The 24,018-nt window shown below is 46.5% G+C and overlaps 1 protein-coding gene across 1 annotated transcript; it reads left to right on the top strand.

Annotated features, from left to right (window-relative positions):
* Nucleotides 1-281: 281 nt before the first annotated feature.
* kif20ba (kinesin family member 20Ba) lies at nt 282-16,846 on the top strand. The gene is made up of 32 exons (XM_067235718.1): nt 282-407; nt 527-616; nt 720-839; nt 983-1,121; nt 1,742-1,926; nt 2,025-2,076; nt 2,186-2,395; nt 2,598-2,709; nt 2,811-2,882; nt 2,977-3,123; nt 3,263-3,425; nt 3,540-3,845; nt 4,006-4,145; nt 4,265-4,373; nt 4,783-5,014; nt 5,136-5,197; nt 5,319-5,438; nt 5,626-5,773; nt 6,364-7,810; nt 7,973-8,242; nt 8,410-8,548; nt 8,657-8,828; nt 9,002-9,127; nt 9,222-9,352; nt 9,464-9,619; nt 9,837-10,013; nt 11,004-11,108; nt 11,404-11,641; nt 15,203-15,279; nt 15,420-15,564; nt 15,721-15,860; nt 16,063-16,846. The coding sequence occupies exons 1-32, from the start codon at nt 282-284 to the stop codon at nt 16,141-16,143; spliced, it is 5,937 nt and encodes a 1,978-aa protein (XP_067091819.1). The 3' UTR covers nt 16,144-16,846.
* Nucleotides 16,847-24,018: the final 7,172 nt, after the last annotated feature.

Here is a 24,018-nt window from a genome sequence, read left to right on the forward strand (position 1 = left end):
ATTCTGGTTAGATTTACAATTTAAATTACAGACACACATATTTTATATATTGTGTAAAACTATTTTTTATCTGAAGCTAAGCATAAGCGTTAGCTGACATTGTTGCTTTAAACTGGCGAACAGTAGTAGGGCTACTAGTAGCTTACTAGCTCTATCTATCTAGCCTACGAGTACTGTAGCGCTTGTAGTTCGTTTCCAATTATATATTTTATTACGAAACAAGGATCCGGAATTAGAAAAAGCTACCTCAGAAGTAAACAAACCTACTTCACTTTTCTAGGATGATGGAATCATGTTTCAACAATAAATTGGAGAGAGAGGAGGCAGTGGACATATTAGTGGATGACCTGAAGAAAGACCTTTTCTCAGAGTTCAACTCGATACCACTCAACCGACCGGACTCCCAGGTGGTTTAACTAGCGAAATATACTATTGTAAAGCCAAAACCCATTTTGTGCGATCATTTATGCAGTGCTTGAAGAAGATGTATCTTTTATTATGACTGCTAATCAAGTATTAAATGCAGGATTCTTCCATTGAAGAGAGGGAACACTTGCAGGTGTATCTCCGCATCCGACCTTTCACGACCACAGAAACTGAAAATGGCGAGTCTCAGGTATAAATGGTATACCATATACCAAAATTTACTTGCCAAATACCTGTAAGCTATGAAGAATGCTTATCAATACATGCCCTCTATGTACGTCTGTGTTTTGCAGGATTGTGTTGGCATTGAAGTCCCCGACACAGTACTACTCAAGGCTCCAAGAGCTTCACTGTCAGCCAGACTCAGTGACAAATCAGACATGCAGACTGCTCAGCGCTTTCAGTTCTCACAGGTCAGTTTCAAGTGAAGTGAAAAAATAGTTTGTTTTAGGGATTCTCACCCGTATCCCCCACACCAGTCTTTGGGATTTGTTGATATGTCTCTTATCCTTAAATGATATAATCAGCAAATATTCCTCCCACGTGTTGTGTTCAGGTGTATGGGCCAGAGACCACTCAGAGGGAGATGTTTGACGGCACTGTGAAGGGCCTGGTGAGAGACGTCCTGGAGGGGGGGAACTCTCTGGTCTTCACCTACGGAGTCACCAACGCCGGCAAGACCTTCACATTCTTAGGTTGGGCATATTTACATTTACATTTAGTCATTTAGCAGACGCTCTTATCCAGAGCGACTTACAGTAAGTACAGGGACATTCCCCCAAGGCAAGTAGGGTGAAGTGCCTTGCCCAAGGACACAACGTCATTTGGCAGAGCTGGGGATCGAACCAGCAACCTTCTGATTACTAGCCCGATTCCCTCACCGCTCAGCCACCGCTAAACCAAGGCTGCCTCACACCAAACAAATACTGAGAGAGAAGCCAAAACAGTCGAGAATGAATGCTAGCAATGTGAAACCCAAGCCTTTCAACCGACTCCCATCTAAGCAGATTGAAAACCTGAAAAGGCCGTCATGGTACTTGTTTGTTTCTGTTGTGCTTTTCAAAGGGAGGGAATAGTCCTATTAGTTCAGACTCAAAGCAGCCTTTAGAACCTTCCCACATAAGTTTATATTTGAACAGCTTAGAAAGTAAATTGCCCCCATAACAGTATGGTTAAGTTACTCCATGTCTCGGTTGAAACCACCATTTAAATTCCCTGAAGTGCAGTTAATTTAAGTAGGTAAAAGCCACACAGTACAATCAAGGCTGAAGATGCAATCTCTGAAACAGCCCCCTACTTCCTCTCTTGTCCCCAGGTCCAGACACCAATGTGGGTCTGCTGCCGAGGTCTCTCAACATCATCTTCAACAGCATCGAGGAGCGCATCTACCATCACATGAACATCAAGCCCCAGCGCTGCCGAGAGTTCATCAGACTCACCAAGGACCAAGAGAGCGAGGAGGCCACTAACAAGAGGAACCTCTTCAGGCTCCTCAAGGAGGTGACTGGAGGGAGGGAGGGAGCGGTAGTCTCAGTTGGGATCGCATCACTGATGATTCATTCCTAATGTCCTCCTTCTTTTTGATTTCTTTCCTGAAGACTGATGCCCACAAGAGCATGGCTAACTCAACCTGCAAGACAAGCCTGGAAGGTGTGTTCCTCCTAAAAATTGCATCTCGTTTGTGTCCCTGCTTTTTGACATTCCCCATTGTTGCATAGTGCTTGATCTGGAAAACAATGTTCCCTGTTTCTGCTGACAGGTTCCACCCTGCTGGACGCGGAGGGCACTGTGATTAATGACAGCTTCAGTCTGGATCTGGATGCAGACATCAAGTTCTCTGTGTGGGTGTCCTTTTGTGAGATCTACAATGAGAACATCCATGACCTGCTGGAGGCTGTTCCCTCAGGGGCCCTGAAGAGGACCACGCTCAAGCTGTCCCAGGACATCAAGGGAAACTCCTTTGTGAAGGGTAACCCCCCCCCCCCCCCCCCTTCACGTTCTGATATAGCTCCTCCCAACTTCCAGTGTGTCACAGCTCAAAAACTAATTGCAGAATTTCTGAATGAACCCTATTCCATTCTTAACCCTTGAAAGAAGGGCATGTATTTTCACACAAGCAGTGTGCAAGCATTTTGTAATTGCGTGTTTTCTTGTGCACGCGTGTCTTCCAGACCTGCGGTGGGTGCAGGTGAACAGTGCAGAGGAGGCCTACAAGGTGATGAAGCTGGGCAAGAGGAACCAGAGCTTCTCCAGCACCAAGCTCAACCACCTCTCCAGCAGGAGGTAATGCAACACTTTAGAATGGATTCCGAGAGACTTAAGTCCATCTTGGATGATGTACAGCTAAATTCTCACCCGGTTTGTCACATTTCTTTGCCGTTCAGTCACAGCATATTCTCTATCCGTGTCCTGAGAATCAAAGACGTTGGAATTCCACGCGTCAGTGCAGTAAGCGAGTAAGTGCTTGGGGCCTTCCATCTCTTACATGGGAGAACACCGATTGAAATTCAAAAGTGTCGAAAATAAAAATAAAAAAGGATCTGTCCACAGGCTCTCGCTGTGTGACCTGGCTGGCTCTGAAAGGTGCGCCAAAACCCAGAACAAAGGTGAGCGTCTGAAGGAGGCGGGAAACATCAACACCTCCATGCTCATCTTGGGGAAATGCATCAACGCCCTCCGACACAACCAGGCGGCCAAGTAGGTCTTATCCATTCAGGACCAGCACCTGTGCCTTTATGCAGACAGTTTAACCCAGCATTTACCCCATGTCTAATCGTTTTTTTTGTATGTGCTGCTGCCTACGTGCCTCTCAACTGCGCTTCTCCCTGCACCACAGACTGCTCCAACACGTGCCCTTCAGGGAGAGCAAGCTCACCCACTACCTGCAGGGCTTCTTCTGTGGCCGGGGCAAGGCCTGCATGATCGTCAACATTAACCAGTGTGCCTCCACGTATGATGAGACCCTCAACGTGCTCAAGTTCTCAGCCGTGGCTCAAAAAGTGTGTGCATGTGTGTCTGTGTGTCCTCGCTGGCTCTGAACATACTGTGGAGCATGTCATGTGCCGCGTGACTTTGATTGATCTGGACGTTTCCTGTGACCTGCCGTCTCACAGGTGGTAGTCCTGACCACCAAGACCATTCCCATCTTGCCTAAGATGTCGGCGCGGGAGGTTTCATTCATCATCAACAACGCAAACAGGAAGGAGCTGTCGGCTTTCCGGAGGAGGAGCTCTCTGGTCGGCTGGGAGACCAGCCTGGAGGATCTGCGGGAAAGCGAGGATGATGATGAGGAGGAGGAGGAGGAGGAGGAGGAGGAGGAGGAGGAGGAAGATGAAGAGAGCATGATGGAAGAAACCATTCACAAGGCAGACAGTGATGATGAAAAAAATGAAATTATTGTCAATAAACTGACATACATGGTCAGTCTTAACTGTGATTTATTTATTTGTTAATGTAATTAAATTAGCCAACATAATTTAAGAAGTAATGGCACATTTAAAAACTAATTAACTAAAATGTTAATCAACTTGACAGTTCCTGTCCTGTAAATTAAATTGTCATGTATTTCCCGCTCATCAGAGTCAGGTGGCGCTGTTGGAAGAGCTGCAGGAGCTATTACGGAAGGAGAGGGCTGACAGTCAAGCTCTGGAGGGGCGCGTACGAGAAGAAGTCTCCAAGGAGTTCTCTGAGCTGTTCTCCCAGATACAGACAGACTGCAAGTGAGTTGAGGACTTTCATGATGGCTTGGGGCTCGATCAGTTTCCCCATCGCGTGACGACGTGGTGTCAGGGTTTCGAGACGTTCTCCAGTTGTAACCCTGACCCCTGTGTGTCATCAGCGAGCGTCTGCTGAGAGAAAAGGAGATCATCGAGGAGAGAGCAGAGAGGAGGCTGGAGATCCTGAAGAACCTGGTCACCAAGAACACCAACCAGAAAGACACGACCACAGTAATGCAGCTTACACACTCGCCTGTACATGCCACCAGCTGTACATGCCACCAGCTGTACATGCCACCAGCTGTACATGCCACCAGCTGTACATGCCACCAGCTGTACATGCCACCAGCTGTACATGCCACCAGCTGTACATGCCACCAGCTGTACATGCCACCAGCTGTACATGCCACCAGCTGTACATGCCACCAGCTGTACATGCCACCAGCAGACAGGCATAGACATGGAGACCCCCATGAATGTTATTATTTTGTGCTCCTTTGGGATTCTTAGCTTTCATTTAAAGCTCTCTTAAGATCTCTGTAGACACCCCCCCCCCCCTCCTAGAGACTCCTAGGCCTTCTCCTTCCTCTATGCTCCTGTCCAGAGGTCCTGCTAGTAGCCCTCTGTCTGCTTCCTCTAGGAGGACATGTCGTTCTCCCTGGATGGGATGATTGACTCCATGTGCAGTGACCTGGCAGGAATCAGGCAGGATGCCCATGATGCCCACACCTGTCTTGGAGAGAACAGAAAGCACAGCTCCCAGGCCCAGAGCTTTGGTAGTGTTGAGACCATGGCTGACCTGGAGAAGAGGGTGTCAGAGCTGTCTAAACAGCTACAGCAGGCACAGGAGGGGCTCTCCACCAAAACCACTGGTAAGAACCAACCAAATGGCTAAAATCAGTCACTGCTTTTCAGATACACCCACCATGGGGCACCTGCCCTGAAACTGCTGAATGCAACGTTCAGTGTCATTTGTTTACCCCCGTCTTCCAGAGCTGAGCGATTACTGCAGTCAAGCACAGCAGGCAAACGAGCAACTATATCAGGCAAAAAAGGTATGGTTGACTTTATTGCATCAAACATACAATGATGTGTAAAATTAAACAAAAACAAAAAAATCCATCCAAAGCACCGTGCAGTGCAGCATGGTGACATCAGTCCCTCCTCCCCCGACAGAGTTTGGAGGCCCAGGAGAAGAAGTTCTCCGAGCTGATGGAGATGTGTCATGAGAAGGACGAGGCCATCTCTAAGCTGCAGACCACCTTGGACCTGCAGTTTGACGCTGCTGCCAAGGATGTAAGAACACAACCCTGTCCTCCCTCTCCACCCAGCTGCATCCCTCGTTCCTGCGGGAACATCAAAACGACACAGCATTGTTCATCTCTCCTCAAACCACTGTATTAAAGAGGGTCGCAAACTGAAAGTTAAGGAAAAATATTTGTTCCCCCAAAAACAACTAATTGTTTCCCCCTGCACTTAACAGAAGGCAATCCTGGACTCCAAGGAGATCTGTTGTCTGGATAGCATATGCACCTGCTCCAGAAGGGAAAGGCCCAGCTTTCGCACTGACAGCCGCAAACGGCAGGTGGGGGGGCAGTCAAACGTGGATGAACAGCCCCCTCTAAAGAAAGGTACGGGCTGGGTGCCGGTCGCGGGGAAGGGGCTGCCCTCGTTTGTTGGGGTGAGAGGAAATGCGAAGGAGAACCCCGCCCAAAGACGTGTATTCCTCCGCCCCAGAAAGAGACTGTCTTCCTGGAAGAAGTGATGCTGGCCACCTGAACACACACACACACACAAACAAACCTTTTAAATCTTTTAAAGGTAGTTGTTCTGTATGTATTATGTTTAAATAAAGATTCTTTTTTTTCTTTTTTCTTTTTCTTTTGCTCTGTGGGCTTGGTTTATAAAATTTCCCCCCAAAATAACTTTATTTGAATCAATTGATCATAAATCATGCAAAACACAAATACGAGTCCCTCTAGATATTGTATGAAGGACCTCGATACTGTAAAGGTTTGCAGTATATTTACTGGAGTGATGGTACCTTTTGTTTTCATTCCTAGTTTTTCAACCACAGAATTGTATTGCTTAGTATGACATTCTTCCAAGAAGCTTTTACATTATGCATGTCCATCTGAAACAACACAATCATAAATGAAATGTTACTTTCTTATGAATGCACCCAATTTCTTATGAATCAGTGTATTTTTCTTTCTGGTAGGATCTTTTGGGGAGGAGGAGGAAGACAGACTGCAAGATGAAATGCAGGACTTCTTGGAGGAGGAGGGGCAGGTAGCCCCCCTTGCTGGCATGGTGTCTGGCGTGGAGGGGTGTGGCAGGCTGGAGGAACGCCTGGGTGAGGAGCAGCATACTCAGGAGCTAACCATGGAGCTACGGGAGGCTAAGCAGGGGAGAGAGGAGGCCCTAACTGCCCTCATGGAGGTTAAACAGGGGAAAGAAGAGGCCCTAACTGCCCTCATGGAGATAACACAGGGGAAAGAGGAGGCCCTAACTGCCCTCATTGAAGCTAAGCAGGGGAAAGAGGAGGCCCTAACTGCCCTCATGGAGGTAACACAGGGGAAAGAGGAGGCCCTGGCTGCCCTCATGGAGGCTAAGCAGGGGAGAGAGGAGGCCCTGGCTGCCCTCATGGAGGTAACACAGGGGAAAGAGGAGGCCCTGGCTGCCCTCATGGAGGCTAAGCAGGGGAGAGAGGAGGCCCTGGCTGCCCTCATGGAGGTAACACAGGGGAAAGAGGAGGCCCTGGCTGCCCTCATGGAGGCTAAGCAGGGGAGAGAGGAGGCCCTGGCTGCCCTCATGGAGGTAACACAGGGGAAAGAGGAGGCCCTGGCTGCCCTCATGGAGGCTAAGCAGGGGAGAGAGGAGGCCCTTACTGCCCTCATGGAGGTAACACAGGGGAGAGAGGAGGCCCTTACTGCCCTCATGGAGGTTACACAGGGGAGAGAGGAGGCCCTGGCTGCAGTTACACTCAAGAAGGAGGAGGTTATCAACCAGACTACCAGAGCTGAGCAAACCCTGAATGACCTGCAGGCTGAACTGGAAAGATACGACCACCAGCTCAGAGATAAAAACGCTCTGATTGAGACCTTGACCCTGGAAGTCAAACGGATGGGGCAGGAATCGGAGGTGGTTGAAGTGTCGTCAGGAAGCCAGGAAGACGTTGTCAGAAAGGAGCTCTCAGAGGCCCAGGAGGAGAGGGAAAAGAGACTGCTGCAGGTCCAAACGCTGGAACAGGAGCTAGGAGAGGCTAAAGACCAGCTTTCCCAACAACAGCTGACTTCAGACCAGCAGGTAGAGATACTACAACAGAAGCTAAAAGAACAACAACTGACCTTAGAAGAGCAGCTGGAAGATCTTGAAAAGAAGCTCGCCCAAAACAAGCTCAGCTCCGAACGCGAGATAAAAGAGCTCAAAGAAAAGTTCGACCCACAAGTGCTAAACTCCGAACAGCAACTACAGGAGTTCAAGCAGAAACTTGCCGAACAAGAGCTGAATTCAGACCACCTGAAGGCACAGCTGGAGGAGGCTGCTGCTGAGGTCCTAAAGAGCAACAGCTCTGCAGAGAAGGAGGAGCTGAGCAGGTTAAACTCTAATCTGGAGGCTGAGGTTTTGACCCTGAGGTTAAAGGTCACTGACCTGGAAGAGAAGCAGTGTGCCCGGGATGCTGAGAAAGAGGCTACCACAGCTGCCCTGAATCAGTCTGAAAGCCACCAGCTGGCATTGCCTACAGGAGAAATGGAGAGAAGGCAAGCAGAGAAGGAGGTGGAGATGGAGAGAAGGCTGGCGGAGAAGGAGGAGGAGATTGAGACGAGGCTAGCAAAGAAGGAGGAGGAGGTGGAGAGAAGACTCGCTGAGAAGGAGGAGGAGGTGGAGAGGAGGCTGGCAGAGAAGCAGGCGCAGGTGACAGGACTGCAGAGGAGCCTGAGGGAGGCGCAGGAGCGCAGAGAGGAGGAGGAGAGCACGGCGGTGCAGGAGGCCAGGAGGAGGGAGGTGGAGAGACGGCGGGAGCTGCTGGCCGTGGCGGAGGAGGCCATCGCTGAGAAGAATGCCGAGCTGGAGAAGAAAGCCCTGGAGGTCTCCAGGTAAGACCTTCAAATCTCCAAAATGTGTCCTTTTCCCCTTGCTTGAGGCGGTTCCCAATTTAATTATTCAACTGTCATTCATATCTCATCAGTATAATTTCACCCTAACTGTGCCTGGTAATAACTACTGTATATCGTCGGGTCATCAATGTATTTTTCTGCCTCAGACTGAAGGAGGCTGCCAAACTGGATTCAGATAAGGTGAAGAGCATCAGTTTAGACCTGCAGAGGAAAGAGGACGACACCTCTGACCTGAAGGAGAAACTGGCTGACTCCAAGAAACAGATACAGCAAGTTCAAAAAGAGGTACAATTCACACTTAGTATTCCCACCGAGTCCAAAAATCATCCCAACTCCTTCACACTCATTTATAAACATCTAAATGGCTTTCTGCTGATTGCCCTTCCTCCCTAGATCTGCTCCATGCGTGATGAGGAGAAATCCTTGCGCCAGAAGCTGCTAGACTTGGAAAAAGCTAAGAAGCAGTTTCAGGCAGACCTGGCCAGCAGAGACAAGACCATCCAGCACCTCCGGACAGACAGCCGGCCTGACGACAGCCTGCAGCTCTACCAGCAGGCCTGCAAAGGTACCGGGACCTGGCCCACCCTGTAGCTCTCTCAGAAAGATCCAGACCCATGTCTGCTCTCAGCTCCATCCCTCACCCCGTTTCCTCCTGTGCAACCCCAAAACTGTATGATGCAGTTAAGGCCAGGTTTCTGTGTGTAACTGTGTGTGTGTGTGTGTGTGTCTTGTGTGCAGACTTGCAGGCTGGTGAGCGTGCGATGGAGGACATGCGGCTGGCGCTGGTGGAGCAGGAAGAGACCCAGGAGCAGCTGGATCAGGTTCTGGAGGAGAGACAGGATCAGATCCAGGCCCTCGCTGACGGTGAGATACGCTGTCTACACACTCACGTGGGTTTCCTACCAACTATAAACGTCCAGAGCAAGCTCAAGCATCGGTTGATGTTTCTTGTTTCCAGAGGTTGGGAAACTGAGGAGCTTGTTGGGGAACCAGGATGCTGGGGAAGTCATGCCCTCCCTGAGAGAGAGCCGATCAGATGACTTCAAACTAGCCAATCAGGAAGCAGCTCGGGCTCAAGAGAGTTTGAAGGTAGGAGTTTTACAGAGATACTTTTTGGCTGCCCTTTTTATCGCACTGGCGTCACGATGATTGTATGTGTGCAAGCCACAGTTCTAACTGTTGTGTGTGTTGTCGGTCTAGCTGAGCACAGAGAAGCACCAGGCTGACAGGAGAAAGTGGCTGGAGGAGAAGATGGTTCTGATTCGCCAGGCCAAGGAGACGGAGGACAAGAGGAACCAGGAAATGAGAAAGTTTGCAGAGGACAGAGAAAAACACTCCAGGCATCAACGTCAAATGGTAAACATTGACGTCCCCTAGTGGGCTTATTAAGCCACAACTGTCAGCTTCTTGCCATAAGAAAAAAAAAATAGGAAGCTGTGTGGAAAAAAAGCTTTGCTTTAACACCCAGCCTCCAGTACTGTATGTTAAGACAATTGCTTGATTGACCATGATTTGTCACTGCTGTAGATACACAGTTTAAACTAGATCTGAATGTTGTGTGTGTGTGTTGCAGGAGGCCCTCTCTGCCACGCTGCATGAGAAGGAGCAGGACATGGAGAGGTGGAGGATGGAGAGAGACACCCTTGTGGCGGCTCTGGAGGTCCAGTTGCAGAAGCTCCTCTCGAGCAACGCTGAAAAGGACAAACTCATCGCCTCGCTCTCCTGCAGTACCTCATCTCAACCACCAGAGGTCAGTGTGGGAGAGATCATCACCAGAGTGCTGAGAAAGACCCAGACGTTTTTTCTTTTTCTGAAACAATAGTGTTGATTACTGTTCCTCAGCTTCACTCTTCAGCTCTTAATGTTGCTGTTTAGTTGTATTTTAACAGTCTTAAATCATAATATCGTTCTGGAAAAATGTATGTGCCGGCAGCACCTGTGAGCTGTGGCTAGGGCTGCACGATTATGGCCAAAATGATAATCACGATTATTTTGATCAATATTGAGATCACGATTAATTATCATGATTATTTGTGGATTTTAACCAAAACAAATGTTATTGTCAAATAGGCTAATTATAACTGCTTTCACATTCATATTGTGCTACATTCCTGCCAATTTACAAATATGTGCATCAAAATAAAATAGGTCCTCTTATTCACCAAAATTCAGTGCATCTCCTTAAAGAATAAATACAAATAAATTAATAAAACAATAAAGAAAATGTAGCAAAAATTCAACAGGGCACTATTTTCCATTTTACATTGTGTTAATACATTTTAGGAAGCCAAAAATAACAGAACAAAAAACTCTGATACTATGAACGGAATGACACATTTTAAATATCGCTCGATCACACAAATTTGATTGTGGGAAGCCAAAATCGTGATTGTGATTAAAATGCGATTAATTGTGCAGCCCTAGCTGTGGCTGCTGGTCCCTCTGTCAGAGAGAGGGGCCGAGGTGAGCAGTCTGTAGGAGTCGCTTCAGGCCACAGCAACTCTCAGAGAACCACCTGAGACCAGGTTCACAACCACAGCCACACAAGCAGGAAAGATGCCCCGGGTGTAAATACAGGATATCACACTGATACAGGATAGATATGGAACATCGCAGAATAGACATGGCTCCTTAGGTCACATATATGTCTGTCTGAGCGTATGTCTTTTCTAGGAATTATAGTGACATGTGTTCTGTTCCTGTGTTGCTAAGTGGCTGTGGTTCTCTGTTCCGCTCCCAGACCCAGCTTGATGAGCCTGTGAGCGAGGGCATGACACCCCTCAGCGAAGGCAGCCAACAGCTCCCAGCAGCCAGCTGCACCAGAACCTCAGTCAGCAGTAGTCAGGTAGGACTCTGAGGCGGCCGTCAGTCACAGGCACGTGCCAGTCCTCTGACACTGCACCAGGAGCTCATTTATCTTGTCACCTCCCATTTGAACAGGCTACAAGTGCAAAAATAAGATCCCTTGGGTCTTGCTTTGAGATGGGTCATTAAACACGAATTTGAATATCTTTCCCCCGCTGAATTGAGTGCATCGACAGTATTAGGTTGTCCTGGTATTGTGTGGTCCCGTATGAGGTCAATTAAAAGGACAGGCGTGATATTAGGCAACGTTACATCAGCATCTCTGCGTCTCGCAGGGGAACCCCTCGGTGCTGGACTCGTCCCAGATCTCCACGGAGAACGGGAGGACGAGCCGCTTCCCCAAGCCCGAGCTGGAGATCTCCTTCAGTCCGCTGCAGCCCAACCGCATGGCGCTGCGCCGGCAGGGCCAGGACGAGGTCACCGTCAAGATAACCCGCTCGGCACGCAAGAGGAAGAGCACAGAGCCGGACAAGGTGCTGGTTTTACACACATACACACACACGCATACACACACACACATACACACACACACTCTCACACACACACATACATTCAACCATGTAGCACCGGCGGATAGTGCATATGGCAGCCACAAAAAGTCATTTTCTCAGCTTCAGCTTGAGAATCCTTGACCGGTCTTCTCTGGGCAGTCCGTCCTGATTCTGCCCCCCAAAGGCCGACCGGGTGGAGGGCACAGTGGGCCGTAGCTGATGAGCGACTTTACTTTGTGATTCTCCCCACGATCACGGAGACTCCACCATTGATTTTTCATCAGGCGACACCTCACGGGTTGTGCATCCGTAATTGCGCTGTGTGCTTATGGACTGAATGCGATGATTACAGTCTTGGGTTGACACATGGATTTTGTTATCAGGGCTGTTTGAAATGTGCGAACGTGTTATCCCCTGCAACCCAAGGTCAGAACCCTTCGCAGCTTAATGACAGAGGTGTCTTGATCAGGCTTAGAGAAGGTAGTCATGAAGCACTAATTAGCAGCAACTTAAAAACTAATTAGCATCCACAGTAATTCCATGCCACGGTCTACGTTCTTGTGATTTGTTCCAAGATCTCTCCTGCATTATGTAGGGCCGTTAAGAGCTCATGTAGCTCATCTAGTTACAGAACCGAGGGCTGCTCACTCTCTAGCTATTACATGATCCTGCTCATAGGCAGAATGGTAGATTAGATACATACCTTTTTCTTTTAAAAGCAGAGCTGCAGGAGAATGAAATGACAGAACCAGATTATATCGAAGATCTAATGACATGCGTGAGGTGAGATTGTAATATACATATTGTCAGTTAATTGCACTGGTGTGGTGTGGTGTGGTGGCTGTGCGAGTCTGGCCTGTGGTCAACATAGGATCAGGAGGAGGAGCACTTATGGGGGTCGAACCTCTGCAGCTTGAGACGAAAGTAATTCCATGAATGACTGCTCCTCTCTGCCCTGCTCCACACCACCCTGCTGTCGGCCAGGCTTTCAGAGGGAGGGAGGAGGAGAAGGGAGGAGGAGAAGGACGTGGGGGAGGAGGAGAAGGGAGGAGGAGAAGGGAGGAGGAGAAGGGAGGAGGAGAAGGGAGGAGGACGTGGGGGAGGAGGAGAAGGGAGGAGGACGTGGGGGAGGAGGAGAAGGGAGGAGGACGTGGGGGAGGATGACGTGGGGGAGGAGGACGTGGGGGAGGAGGACGTGGGGGAGGAGTGTTGAGTGATGGTGGGAAAAGCCGAGAGAATGAAAGGAAGAGGGGCGGGGGGGGCGGGGGGATTCGAAGAAAGAGGAAAGTGAAAAAGGGGTGGAGGAGAAGGAAAGGGGGAATACGTGTTGGAGTAAAGAGCGTGGAGGTAGAGCGCACGGCTTCTCAGTGGCAGTCTTTGTCTCGAGGTCTAAGGCGCGATGTATCCCACGGAAACCTATACTTACACACACAGTCTGTACCTTGTAGCTCACAGGGGGACGCGCACACGCAAACGCACACACACACACACACACACACGTACGCTCACACATGCACGCATAGATACTCACACACGCACTCAAACATGCGTGCATACGATACGCACACACAGCCTCAGTAACGTGACGGATGCCTCCTGCACTTACCCTCATACAGGGGCTAACGAAAGCACTCGTGTCTAGGGAGCTTTGTGGTTCTCAGGCATATTCATAGACCCAGCACAGAACCCTCTGTCTCAGCCAACACAACTTTAATCACACATTAGCATTTTTAGGGCAGCAAGCTGTAAACAACCCCAGGTCCTGGTCTACTCCCCTGCTCAGAGAGCAGGTCCAGACTCCAGCAGGCTTCTCTTCCACACTGGGATGCAGTCTGTTTCATCACAGGACAAACACACCAGAAGATTGTGTGACTGGGTCACTGTGGGTCTCCTCAGGCTTGGGCATCCCCACCGGCATTTAATCCACAACAGTGTTCTGTAAATCGAGATTTTTAGATGGTCGAATTGTGTTATTTAGAAGAGTGGGCTTTCAGCCAAAACACCAAAGAAGGGATTGTTTTTTATATATTCAAATGAACACGTGAAGGAAGATATGTTTTCCTTGTGAAAGTTCGAAAACGACGGATCACATCCGAGACTTCAGCGAGCTGCAACTTATAAATGTTGCATTCACATAGCTGTTTTTATTTTTGTCATCCTACACCCTTTAAGATGGTTGCAACTAATCAAAGCGTTTTCGCCCAGGGAGTTTTCACGAGAACTTGAGCAGTGTAATTAAGGCCCTGGTTCTGGGAGAGCTCACTAGTTTTCTGTTGCCCCCACATCGTTTTCTCCCGTGGATGAGTGTTGCAGCAACCGAGTTGTTTTCAATTTCCATAAAAAAAAAAAAAAGAAATCTGTGTACGATTAAGAATTCATACGCGTTGATTTTTCCTGCCCTGTCTAACCAAGCATTTTCTCTCCGAGGAAGAAAGGCAGCAAGATCGCTAAATCTAAAAAGAAACCCCACACCGCTCAGGTACGGTGCCCCATTGTCTGTTTGACATCATTGACTCATCCGCTTGTCATTAGCCGGTTAATTATCCATCTTAATCACGCCCATACACCTCCATCATGTCAGCTCTAGCGCACAGGAAGCACAGGGCAGGTAACGACCGCCACCTCCGCAAGTAAGATCATTTAATGACATCGAATTTTAAAAAACAGGGGGTTCCTCATCAAATCAGTGTGTTGACCGAGTGCTGACCAACCCTTTCTGTCCCTTCATCCCTCTCCTCCCTCTTTCTCGTCCCTTCATCCCTTTTCACCCTTTCGTCTCTGGTCTGTCTGTTGTTCATGCGGAGGTTGGCGTGGTCTCCGTGACGTGGTGTCGCGTGCAGTGAGTGTGCAGGTCCTTGGGGGGAGTCATCAGAGGGAAGGCTGGTGGAAGCAACCTTAGTCTGTCACTCAAGCAACAACAACAGATCACTTATTTAACCCTTGTGTTCTCTTCGGGTCATTCTGACCCATCAGTCATTGTGACCCACCGTCGTATTGCGACAAATTTACCGCATACAAAAACAAAGTGAAGCATTTTCTTTTAACTGTTGGGCTGTCTCAGACCCCCCACATTGCAAAGGTTAAAAAAAAATATTTGTATTTGTTTTTGTATTGGGTAAAATTGGGTAAACACAACGATGGTTCGCTATGAACCTTTGGGTCATGTGACCCAAAGGCAGCACAAGGGTTAAGAAGGAATACACTGATAATGTAACCAACAGGGCCTTTTGTCAGCTCTGGGCCTCTGTTTTGATCTCTTATGTCAGTCAGGCGACTTTTAGGCTGATCTGCATGAATTATACAGCTAGCTGATTTGCTGATGGCTGCGTTCAAGTGAGTCGACCTAAAAATCAGAATCTGGCTTTTTCTCCTGTGGTAATGGGCTCTGGCATAATGGCCTGTCATCACGATGAGAGAAGGGTTCTTGACTGATGAAATGAGACATCTACTAATTAATGCAAGTAACAACATGTTCCCTTCCATCCCTTCATTCCTCCTTTAATTCTAGCATCAGACAGAATCTCTTAAGATGGAGTCGGCTCACATTGCATTCTTTGTGTTTGTGTGTGTGTATTCGTGTGACAGGATGAGGTAGAGAACGAAAACCGGAGAAACACCAGAACCAGACTGACCCCTAAACTGGCCCCACACCAGGAGGAGGTGAGAAACACACACACACTGATACACACTCGCCACAATGAGGGAAGTCTAGATGTATCCCTGTGTCACATACTCATTGTGTGCGTGTGTGTGCGTGTGCGTGCGTGTGTGTGTGTGCGTGTGTGTGTGTGTGTGTGAAGTGGGGATCTCCAGCTGGCAGCAGTGGACACCAGTGCTCCATGCAGCTCCAGGACTCCCAGTCCAGCCTTCGTAGCAGGAAGGAGGGGACCCTCCAGAAGATAGGAGACTTCCTCCACAGCTCTCCCAACCTGTTCAGCAGCAAGGGTTGGAAAGCTTAATAAACTATACTGTGGACACAACTACAAACTGAGTACCTACTGTGGCACAGAGCTGTTCTGCTGACAAGCGTAGGGGGGTGATTGACTGCTCGGGTTTCTAAAAGCTTTTACCCCCCCCCCCCCCCCCCGTCTCTCTTTTCAGCTAAAAAGATCATGAAGCTCGTCAGCGGGCGGTCCCCAGACCCAGACGGGGGGTCGTCCCTCAGCGCCAGACCCAAGAAGCCCAAAAGGACTTTGTACCACCCCGAGATCTCGTCCCCCATGGACCTGCCGTCCCACCCGGTCAGTGTCTGACATCCACAGCCCTGGCGCACGGCAGTAGCTACCTCCGCCATGACTTCAGACAGTCGAGGGGATTTGGGTTTTCAGGTGCAGGACACTCCTCTGCGATGAGGCTGGGGTCTGGCGAGCGTGTCAGATAACCAGGTCCTCACCGACCCCCGTGTGTAGTCTGATGTTTCGCCGTTTTCTTGTTTTGTCCCAGATCATCAACAGAGACCCAGAGGAGAAGGAGAGTGACCGCCTGATCATCAGGAGAAGACTCCGCTCTAGGACTGGCAAATGAAGACCACATCTCATCCCTCGGCTCCTCCCTGTTCAGTTCTCTTCTTCCCCTGCACTCTCCTCGGTCTACGTTTCCCTTTCCTCTACACCTTTCCTTCTGCTCCTGTCGCCATTCCTCCCTCTTTCTTCCTCCCGCTGTTCCTCTCTGCAGTGTCTGACAGGAAGGGGAGGAGTCACCTGGTGGGACTCAGTGGGATAAAGTGTTTCTGTTGATGAGAGTATTATTGAGGCGGATTAGCCCTGCATATTGTACTGTGTTTTTGATTACCGTACCACTTAACTCGCACTAATCTCCAAACGTATTTTGTTTTAGCTCAGAACATTTTACATATCTGAAATCACATGCACTTTTCTTCTTTCTTGCATTGAGTAGTTTATATCATTTATATATTATTTTATTCTTATTTAATGGTGCACATAAAAAAAAGATCTCTTTAGGGACACTAATTTGTCTGTAATTTGATTTTACTAGACTGGCTATATTCAATTCTACGTTATAGAGAAACTTTATAAGAGACTATGTTTGAATTATCAAATGACCATTCCATTTATTTTGTAGTCTTATGATTAACATCCATTCGGTGATTAGAATGTGTTAATTTCTTAAATATACCCAAATGTCTTTTTGTAAGAGTTTTGTCTTATAGTTCCTCAGTTTGTCATTTGTAACATTGCTAATGCACATACATACCAAGATGGTTAAATAAACAGCCTATGTAGCCTGGCACCCTGTGATTCTGCACCTGTTCCTCTGTGTGAGGAGAGGCAGTCAGCTCTTCCATCACATCTCTCTGTCCAACACAGATACATCAACACCCTTATCATCTGTTAGAAAAGTGTCCTGTTTTTTGTCCCTGGGTTGATGAGAAGACCCCTCTTTCCCTCCATCTTGCAGAAATGTCATTACAGTAGCGTTCACACAAGAGGACTGATAATACCTTGGTTAAGTATTTTTAGCTTTGTAAAGTAGGGAATTCTATTCTGATCCTTTGAGGACAAAAATGGGTGTGCCAAGATGAGGTAGTATTAAGTTATAATGTACCTTCTGCCAACAATGCTTCCGGGTATATGTAGTTAGACTCATTCAATGAGCTTTTGAACCAGATACTCAAATTACACATTTACAAAAGAAGAGTGGCTTTCGTGGGACACGGCAGTGGAAATGCGAGGTTAAGTGTTTGATCTGACACTGTTACTTACATTCAACATAAATGGCCATTCTATCTGCCTGGGCAAATGTGTCACTAATCTCCCATTTGCATTATTGAGGTTTGTGAAATGAGGTTGGTGAATTTGAATCCAGTACAAGGATGATCTAGACTCCAGGCAACTCCAAACAGAAGCTTTCCCCAAAGCTAAACTGTAGTGAGTTCATCTGGGTAAGTTGTTGATCTGAGTTACAGTTTCAGTTTTTTACTGACTGTTGTGATGTTACTGTTGCCAACAGAGACAAAGACAATGTTTGATGTGTTTCCCCCCCATGTCTTGGCCAGCGTGTTCTTAATTGTTTAGCCTGGGTAGATAGAGGGTAAATAGATTTTACAAAAATGAATTCACGTAGTGTTTTTCCCCACAGGAGAAAAGGCCTTATTCAAAGACCTCATTAGTGCCTGGCACAATAAGTATGTCGGCTGAATAGGCTGCAGATAATAATACATGTATACAGAGAGAAAATGGGTGTGAAGCGGAATTGAAACACAGATCTCCTAAACCAGGATGCTTCCCATGACTCGTATGAATGATGTACATCTCCAGCCTTTGGAAAGACAAAGAGGAGACTCGTTCCCGTGAAAGATGGATGAGCTGTAAAGTCAGATTTTGCGATCACTTCCCACCCACGCAGCTGGGCCATTGTACCAGCTGAATGTCAGTTTCTGCTTCCTATTTTGTGAAGACAGAGGGTAATGGGAGAATCTGTGTGTGTTGAGGGTGGGGACTGCATGCATGTGTGTACTGGATGTTCCACAATATCTTGGTGCCCAACTTCACCAACTCTTGAGCAGATAAACGAAACAAAAATACTTTTGACAAACCGTTTGTGCATGTTACAATGTCTCCAAACTGTTTCTGTGCAGGATTGTTATGTACATTTTTGGATAAATATGTTTTAATAGTGGTAAACTGTAAAGATCCTTTGTTCATTGAAGTCCTGGGACCAGTTTACGTCAGATCAAGAGGGGGGTGAAGTGTCTTCAGAAGATTTCCTTTTGAGGATGTTGTGTGTGGTTTTGTGGTACGAATGTCCCGACCACCATGCTCCTATAAGGAATGACTCACACCCAAGGGCAATAAGCAGAGAGAGAGCCACGTCACATTCCATTTTCTCCTTCACTTCATCCAGCGGACGCCAAAGTGATTTTTTCCGCGTCTGTTCCTGAATCACATAATATTCCTTCATCCATTATTGAAGCAGGAAAGGGCTGTGACTGGGAGGTGAGCGGTCTGGGGACAGCAGGTCAAATCAACCCCCAGCTACCCAGTGACAATCAATTTGTAAGGAGTCATCTATAACCTTGGTCACTTGTGACCAATACCTCGTTAATAAGACTGCTCATCATTGTATTAACATTGTCCAAGATAATCCACTTATCAACCAAGTAGAAACATTTTAATTTAGAAATACAGGCGTTTTAGCCATCTTCCTGTCACTCTGATACCATCATACTAGCACAGAGTGACACCCATAAACCATTTGTCACCTTCTCACCGTGGTTACTGTAGCATGACAGTGAGATACAATCAAATCTATACGTGTAGCAACAAGCCACACTCCACGAACAGTATGCAGCTGTGGTTTGGTTTCTTTGTATAATGGAAAGAAGAAACAGACAAAAAGCCAATTCAGATAGAATCTGGCGAGGACAGACGTTTGGTTCCCAGACCACAATGATGCCATTACAGTTTTATTGTTTTTAAGGGGGTTTTAAATGAACATGGCGGCGAATCAAGAAAAACACAAATTTCCTCCATCCCAAATAGGACGTTAATGTGTTCTGCTTTATGATAGTTGGTGTGTGTGTGTGTGTGCGCACTGCACACTGCACGCTGCACATTGAAAATGTTCAATTGAATACTTTTGTTTTTGTTTAGGACCTTGGATGTGAAAAGCAGATGAGTGTTCTACAGTAGACACATGTATTTTTAATTAACATCCTGTGTCGTTAAGCAGTATGGGGCTTTGGTTCACAAACTGATCCATTACTCAATACATCCATTTAAATAATGTATTTATATAAAAACGTTTTGTTGAAACATTTGCAATGTTCACCCTGCTTACCCAGCCCTAAATAACGCATCAAGTGAATATATGCTCTACTTAATGTCCAGTAGAGCATAGTAGTGAAACACCAGTCCCCACACGGGCTGTGACGTATGAAAATGACTACAGCCTTCGCAAGGAAGCAACATTTCAAGGTGGGTTGCAAATACCAAAAAATGGTCGAACAATTCTGTGTGATGAATGTGAACGTTTTCTGTGTGGAGAGATGTTCCTCAGAACTGGGAGAAACACTGGGGAGTTGCAGAACAGAGACTCAAATACCAGATAAGCCCATATTCAGATTTGAGCTGATGGCTTTTCTCCTGTGAGAATTGTTGTGTGTGTGCATGTGTGAATGTGTGTGCGTGTGTTTGTTCACCCTTTTCTGGGTCAGTCACATCAACACTTCATTAGGGAGTACATTGGGATGGTATGACGTGGGTTTGAGTCCCACAGGTCCTCCTGTGCTGTGTCTGGCTGTGCTTGGGATGGACAGAGACAGATGATTCTGTTTCTGCAAGATAGGGGCCCTCAGGTGTACACGGGGACCAGACGCTGTGCAGCGGTGCGTTGAGGAAAGGTGGAGGGTCATTCGACTAGAGTGGATTGGAAGGACGTAGTACAATTATCTCTTATTTTACCCGGGTGTATTGTTGCACGTTAACCTAGATCAAGAAGGAACTCTGGTACACCGCCCATCAGGACAGGCCAGAAGAACAGTTTATATACAATCTGTATTTATTTGACCCAGCTAGTTTTCACATGCCGTAACCTGGACTGTGTTGAATTCATTGTTGTCACTCACTGTGTGATATTGGAGTCACGTATCAGGAGGATGGTTGTGAAACAATGCAGAAAATGCCATCATGTCCCTGATGAGACTCGCTACAGGAAGCCATTGTTTTTAATTCCTTAAGAAAAATGGGCATAATGAGTTTGTTGTGTTGTTTAAGGTTGGCTGACTGTTTGGCAGAGGGAGAGGTGAAGTGGGCATGAGGGATTTAATATTATTGTAGTGCCTCTCCCCCATTGCTATGCTCTGCAGAGCATGAATGGGGATAAATATTCGATACAGACCAGTAAAAGGCTATTTAGGGCAGTTATATTGTATTTTCTTAAGGTCATCCAATAAAAGACTCATATGGAATGGGAGTTATAAGAGAGAGGGCTTAGAGGCCAGACAGGAGGGGCTGACACGCTCAGTACGCTCCGCGGAACACTTTGACGTCCCTCTCGTCACAGACTCAGTCAGGAGGCCCCTGGAATATTACAAAAACGTTCTTAATCCTTTTTTCTTCACATTGCTATTGTGACAGTGCTCTGTTGACATGCAAAAGGAGCTTCAAAGCACACTTTGTCTGTCTTGTAGGTGTGAAAAACAAAGAAAGAAGCTGGATCATCCATTGCTTCTGTTAGCCAGTGAGACAAAACAGGGGGACGATGTTTATGGAGATACCTAAAAGCTCCATAAAGCTGTCAAACACAGAACTGCATGTGTAACTCTGTCATCATTTCGCTGAAGAAGAGAAAGGAAATAAATACTGATAAGAACAAGTGAGGGAGAAGGTTGGGGGGGAGAAAAGAAAGAGGGATATCTGGAAAGAGAGAACAGATGGGTGTGGGAGAAAATGGAATGAAAGAGATCATACGTGCCATCACACCTACATTAAAACACTTTTCACTGCAGAAGGTTTAGTTAATTTGTATTGAGCTTAAATCAGACCTTTAGGTCTATTTAAGGCTTAGTTTTGACTTTTAGGTCTATTCAAGGCTTAGTTTTGTGCCAACTGTAATAAAATAAGGAAATCCAGCAGCAGATTCTCCTTCTCTGCGAATTCCTCTCTGACCATTCTAGGGTTCCAAAAACACTTGGTCAGTTAGTGGTACCTGCATGTTATTTATTGCTAACATTTGTACATAGACAGACAAATGTTGTTGTTTTTTTCCCCAGATTAGAAAAAAGTGTACAAATTGTGTATAGTTAAAAAAATATGTAAAAGTGTATACATTTGCTTCAGAAAATAATGTTTTGAGCAGATGCCATGCAACAACAACTTTTAATTATTAAACCTAACAAACCAACCAGACCACTCAGCACATTCCTTATTAACTTGAAGATTGGTGTGCTGTGTGTCCGTAGTACCAGGGATAAAGACCAGGCCCCAAAAACTTGATTCTCTGGTAGTTGGTTTGAAACTAAAAGGAAAGCCCCATGTGCACCTGCGATTTAATCAGACTCTGAAGTGGGTTCTCTTTTTTAGGATGTTTAATAAAACACTCAGGAAAGTACGGGAAGGCTTTTTCAGAAATCTGATTCTCCCCACCCCTTCGTCTTTACAAGAACATGATTATGCTTGAACGGCACCAGGCTAAAAATGAATCTAGGATGTGCTTTTCCAGCCATGCTGTGTTCAGTGAGGACCAGCTAGGAAGAGGAGAAGGAGGAGAGGCAGGGGGAGAGGAATAGTATAGTGAGATTGATGGTATGGGAAATGGACGCCGGATGCCTAATGAGATCTGCAATGTAAAGGAAAAGACCAGCAAATTATGAAAAATGGCTTAATTCAATTTTGAAAATGAGGGGAGAGAATCACTTGATACTTCTGGATGCCTGTTGTCATGTTATGATACTGTGTGTGTTCTTCTGGTGAACAGCCTCTCACATGTCAACTGCCCAGCCAAGGTTATTAAGCTCCTTATGAACCTCAGGGTATAGAATGTACAATTAAAACCTATAGCTGCACTTAGAATGACCAAGCAGAATAGAAAATCACAAATGAAAACTACAGGATTCATGTATAGGTCAAAAAAAGAAGAATGCAGGTTTTGTCATTTTCACATATGATGTACACTTGTTCATCCCAGCTGGTTTGTGTGTCCTACTGGTTAAGTGGTTTAGATGTTCAACAACTGAATTATATAACAAGAAAATATGAATAAGATCACTAGACAATCTGTCAACCAGAAATTAGATTTCTATTGAATAAATGGAATAGTATAACCTTTCCTAGATCTTATATTCTCAAGCTTAATTGTAGGATTTGACCTCTGCCCCCAATGTTCCTAGAGACTGTAATATCCCCAGTTCTTTGACTCACACACACACAAATACAAGTGCGCACACACAGTCTAACTGTCACGTCTAACTGTCATACATGGAGGATGGTAATCTCGAACCAGAGATGTAACATGGATCGAACATTTCAGCATGAATCCCGCTGGGAGATTACAGAAGCCTGTGGATGCAGCTGCCTGGTGCAATCATATACACTGAGTGGTGTGTGTGTCTGTGTGTGTGTGTGTGTGTGTGTGTGTGTGTGTGTGAGACATGTGACAGCATGACATAAAGTCATGCCACAAACCTAATGTAAAGGTTGTGTTTTTTACTGTAGCAATGGACAGTAGGTGTTGTAGAGAAACCTGATATGTGCTGTGTCTTGTCAAGCCCTGGAGACCATGATAACATCCACATGTTGCCTCTGCTCTGACAGTCTGTCTTCATGTGAAGGTTGCTATAGCAAGGCAGCCTAATAGAATCTGGAATACAGTATTGGTCTTTCTGGGAACATTGGCTGGTGAGTCAGTGTGCTGTTGAAGGATTGTTTTTACGACCATCACTTGTGTGCGAGTATGTCTCTGTGTTCCATACAGACCACACAGTGTTTCTATGATATTGCCTTAATTTCTAAAGAGTCTCTCTTTATAGACTAAAGACTAAGAGACTCTGAGAGCATAACAATAATACTTGTTGCCATTGGTCTGAATCCCAAGCAATACATCTGGTGAAAACCAGGTGTGACCCATTACCTGGCTAATACCAACCCTACAGTGAAGGGTAGTTGGAGCAAACCTCTCAGCGTTCCATGGCCCGCCGGTGACCCGTCAGATTGTCAATAATATGGGTAAGGAACCATGATACTGGTCATTACTGAGGGGATTGAAGATTGGTGTCCTTCTTGTCCCATGGGTGGTTGGTTTGAAACAAACGGATAGCTCTTTCTTTAGGCCGTCTAATGGAATTAATGTGAATGATGAACAGAGCCAAATATAGAAAGAAGCTTGAAGAAAACCTGCTCCAGAGCAAAGACTGTGGCGAGGATTCACCTTTCAGCATTCTGTTACTCACAACCAAGACACCAGACAGTATGTAGAGAGACATGAAGATCACAGTTCACCTTAGGTTCCAGGTAACAAACGAACTTGAACCCCATAGAATATCTGTGGACTGAACTGAAGTTCACAGTTTACCTTCAGCCGTAACCAAACTGAAATATTGATATATTTAGGGGGATTCATTTACAATTGGAAAATGTATAAAAACAAATTTTTAATTGATATTTAGGGGTATTGTGGGAATGTGAAGGCAGAAAACACTAAATTGACAATGAATGGCACTGGATATATCAGATTAGGTATAGACCCTGGGTCACTGGTATGCCAGCAACACATCTACTGTTAAACCAATGCGACATTGTCATGGCTTAAGGGTCAAAATAGTCCTTATAAATGTCAAGGTCTTTCACAGCTGTCATCCATCCAGTGGTTGAACATGCAGAATCTAACAAACATTGACTCAACCCAGATCTGAGAAGTCTTCAGCTGCTAAAAGCAAATCTA

This window comes from Osmerus mordax, chromosome 5 (assembly GCF_038355195.1).
Source record: "Osmerus mordax isolate fOsmMor3 chromosome 5, fOsmMor3.pri, whole genome shotgun sequence".
Taxonomy (NCBI): domain Eukaryota; kingdom Metazoa; phylum Chordata; class Actinopteri; order Osmeriformes; family Osmeridae; genus Osmerus; species Osmerus mordax.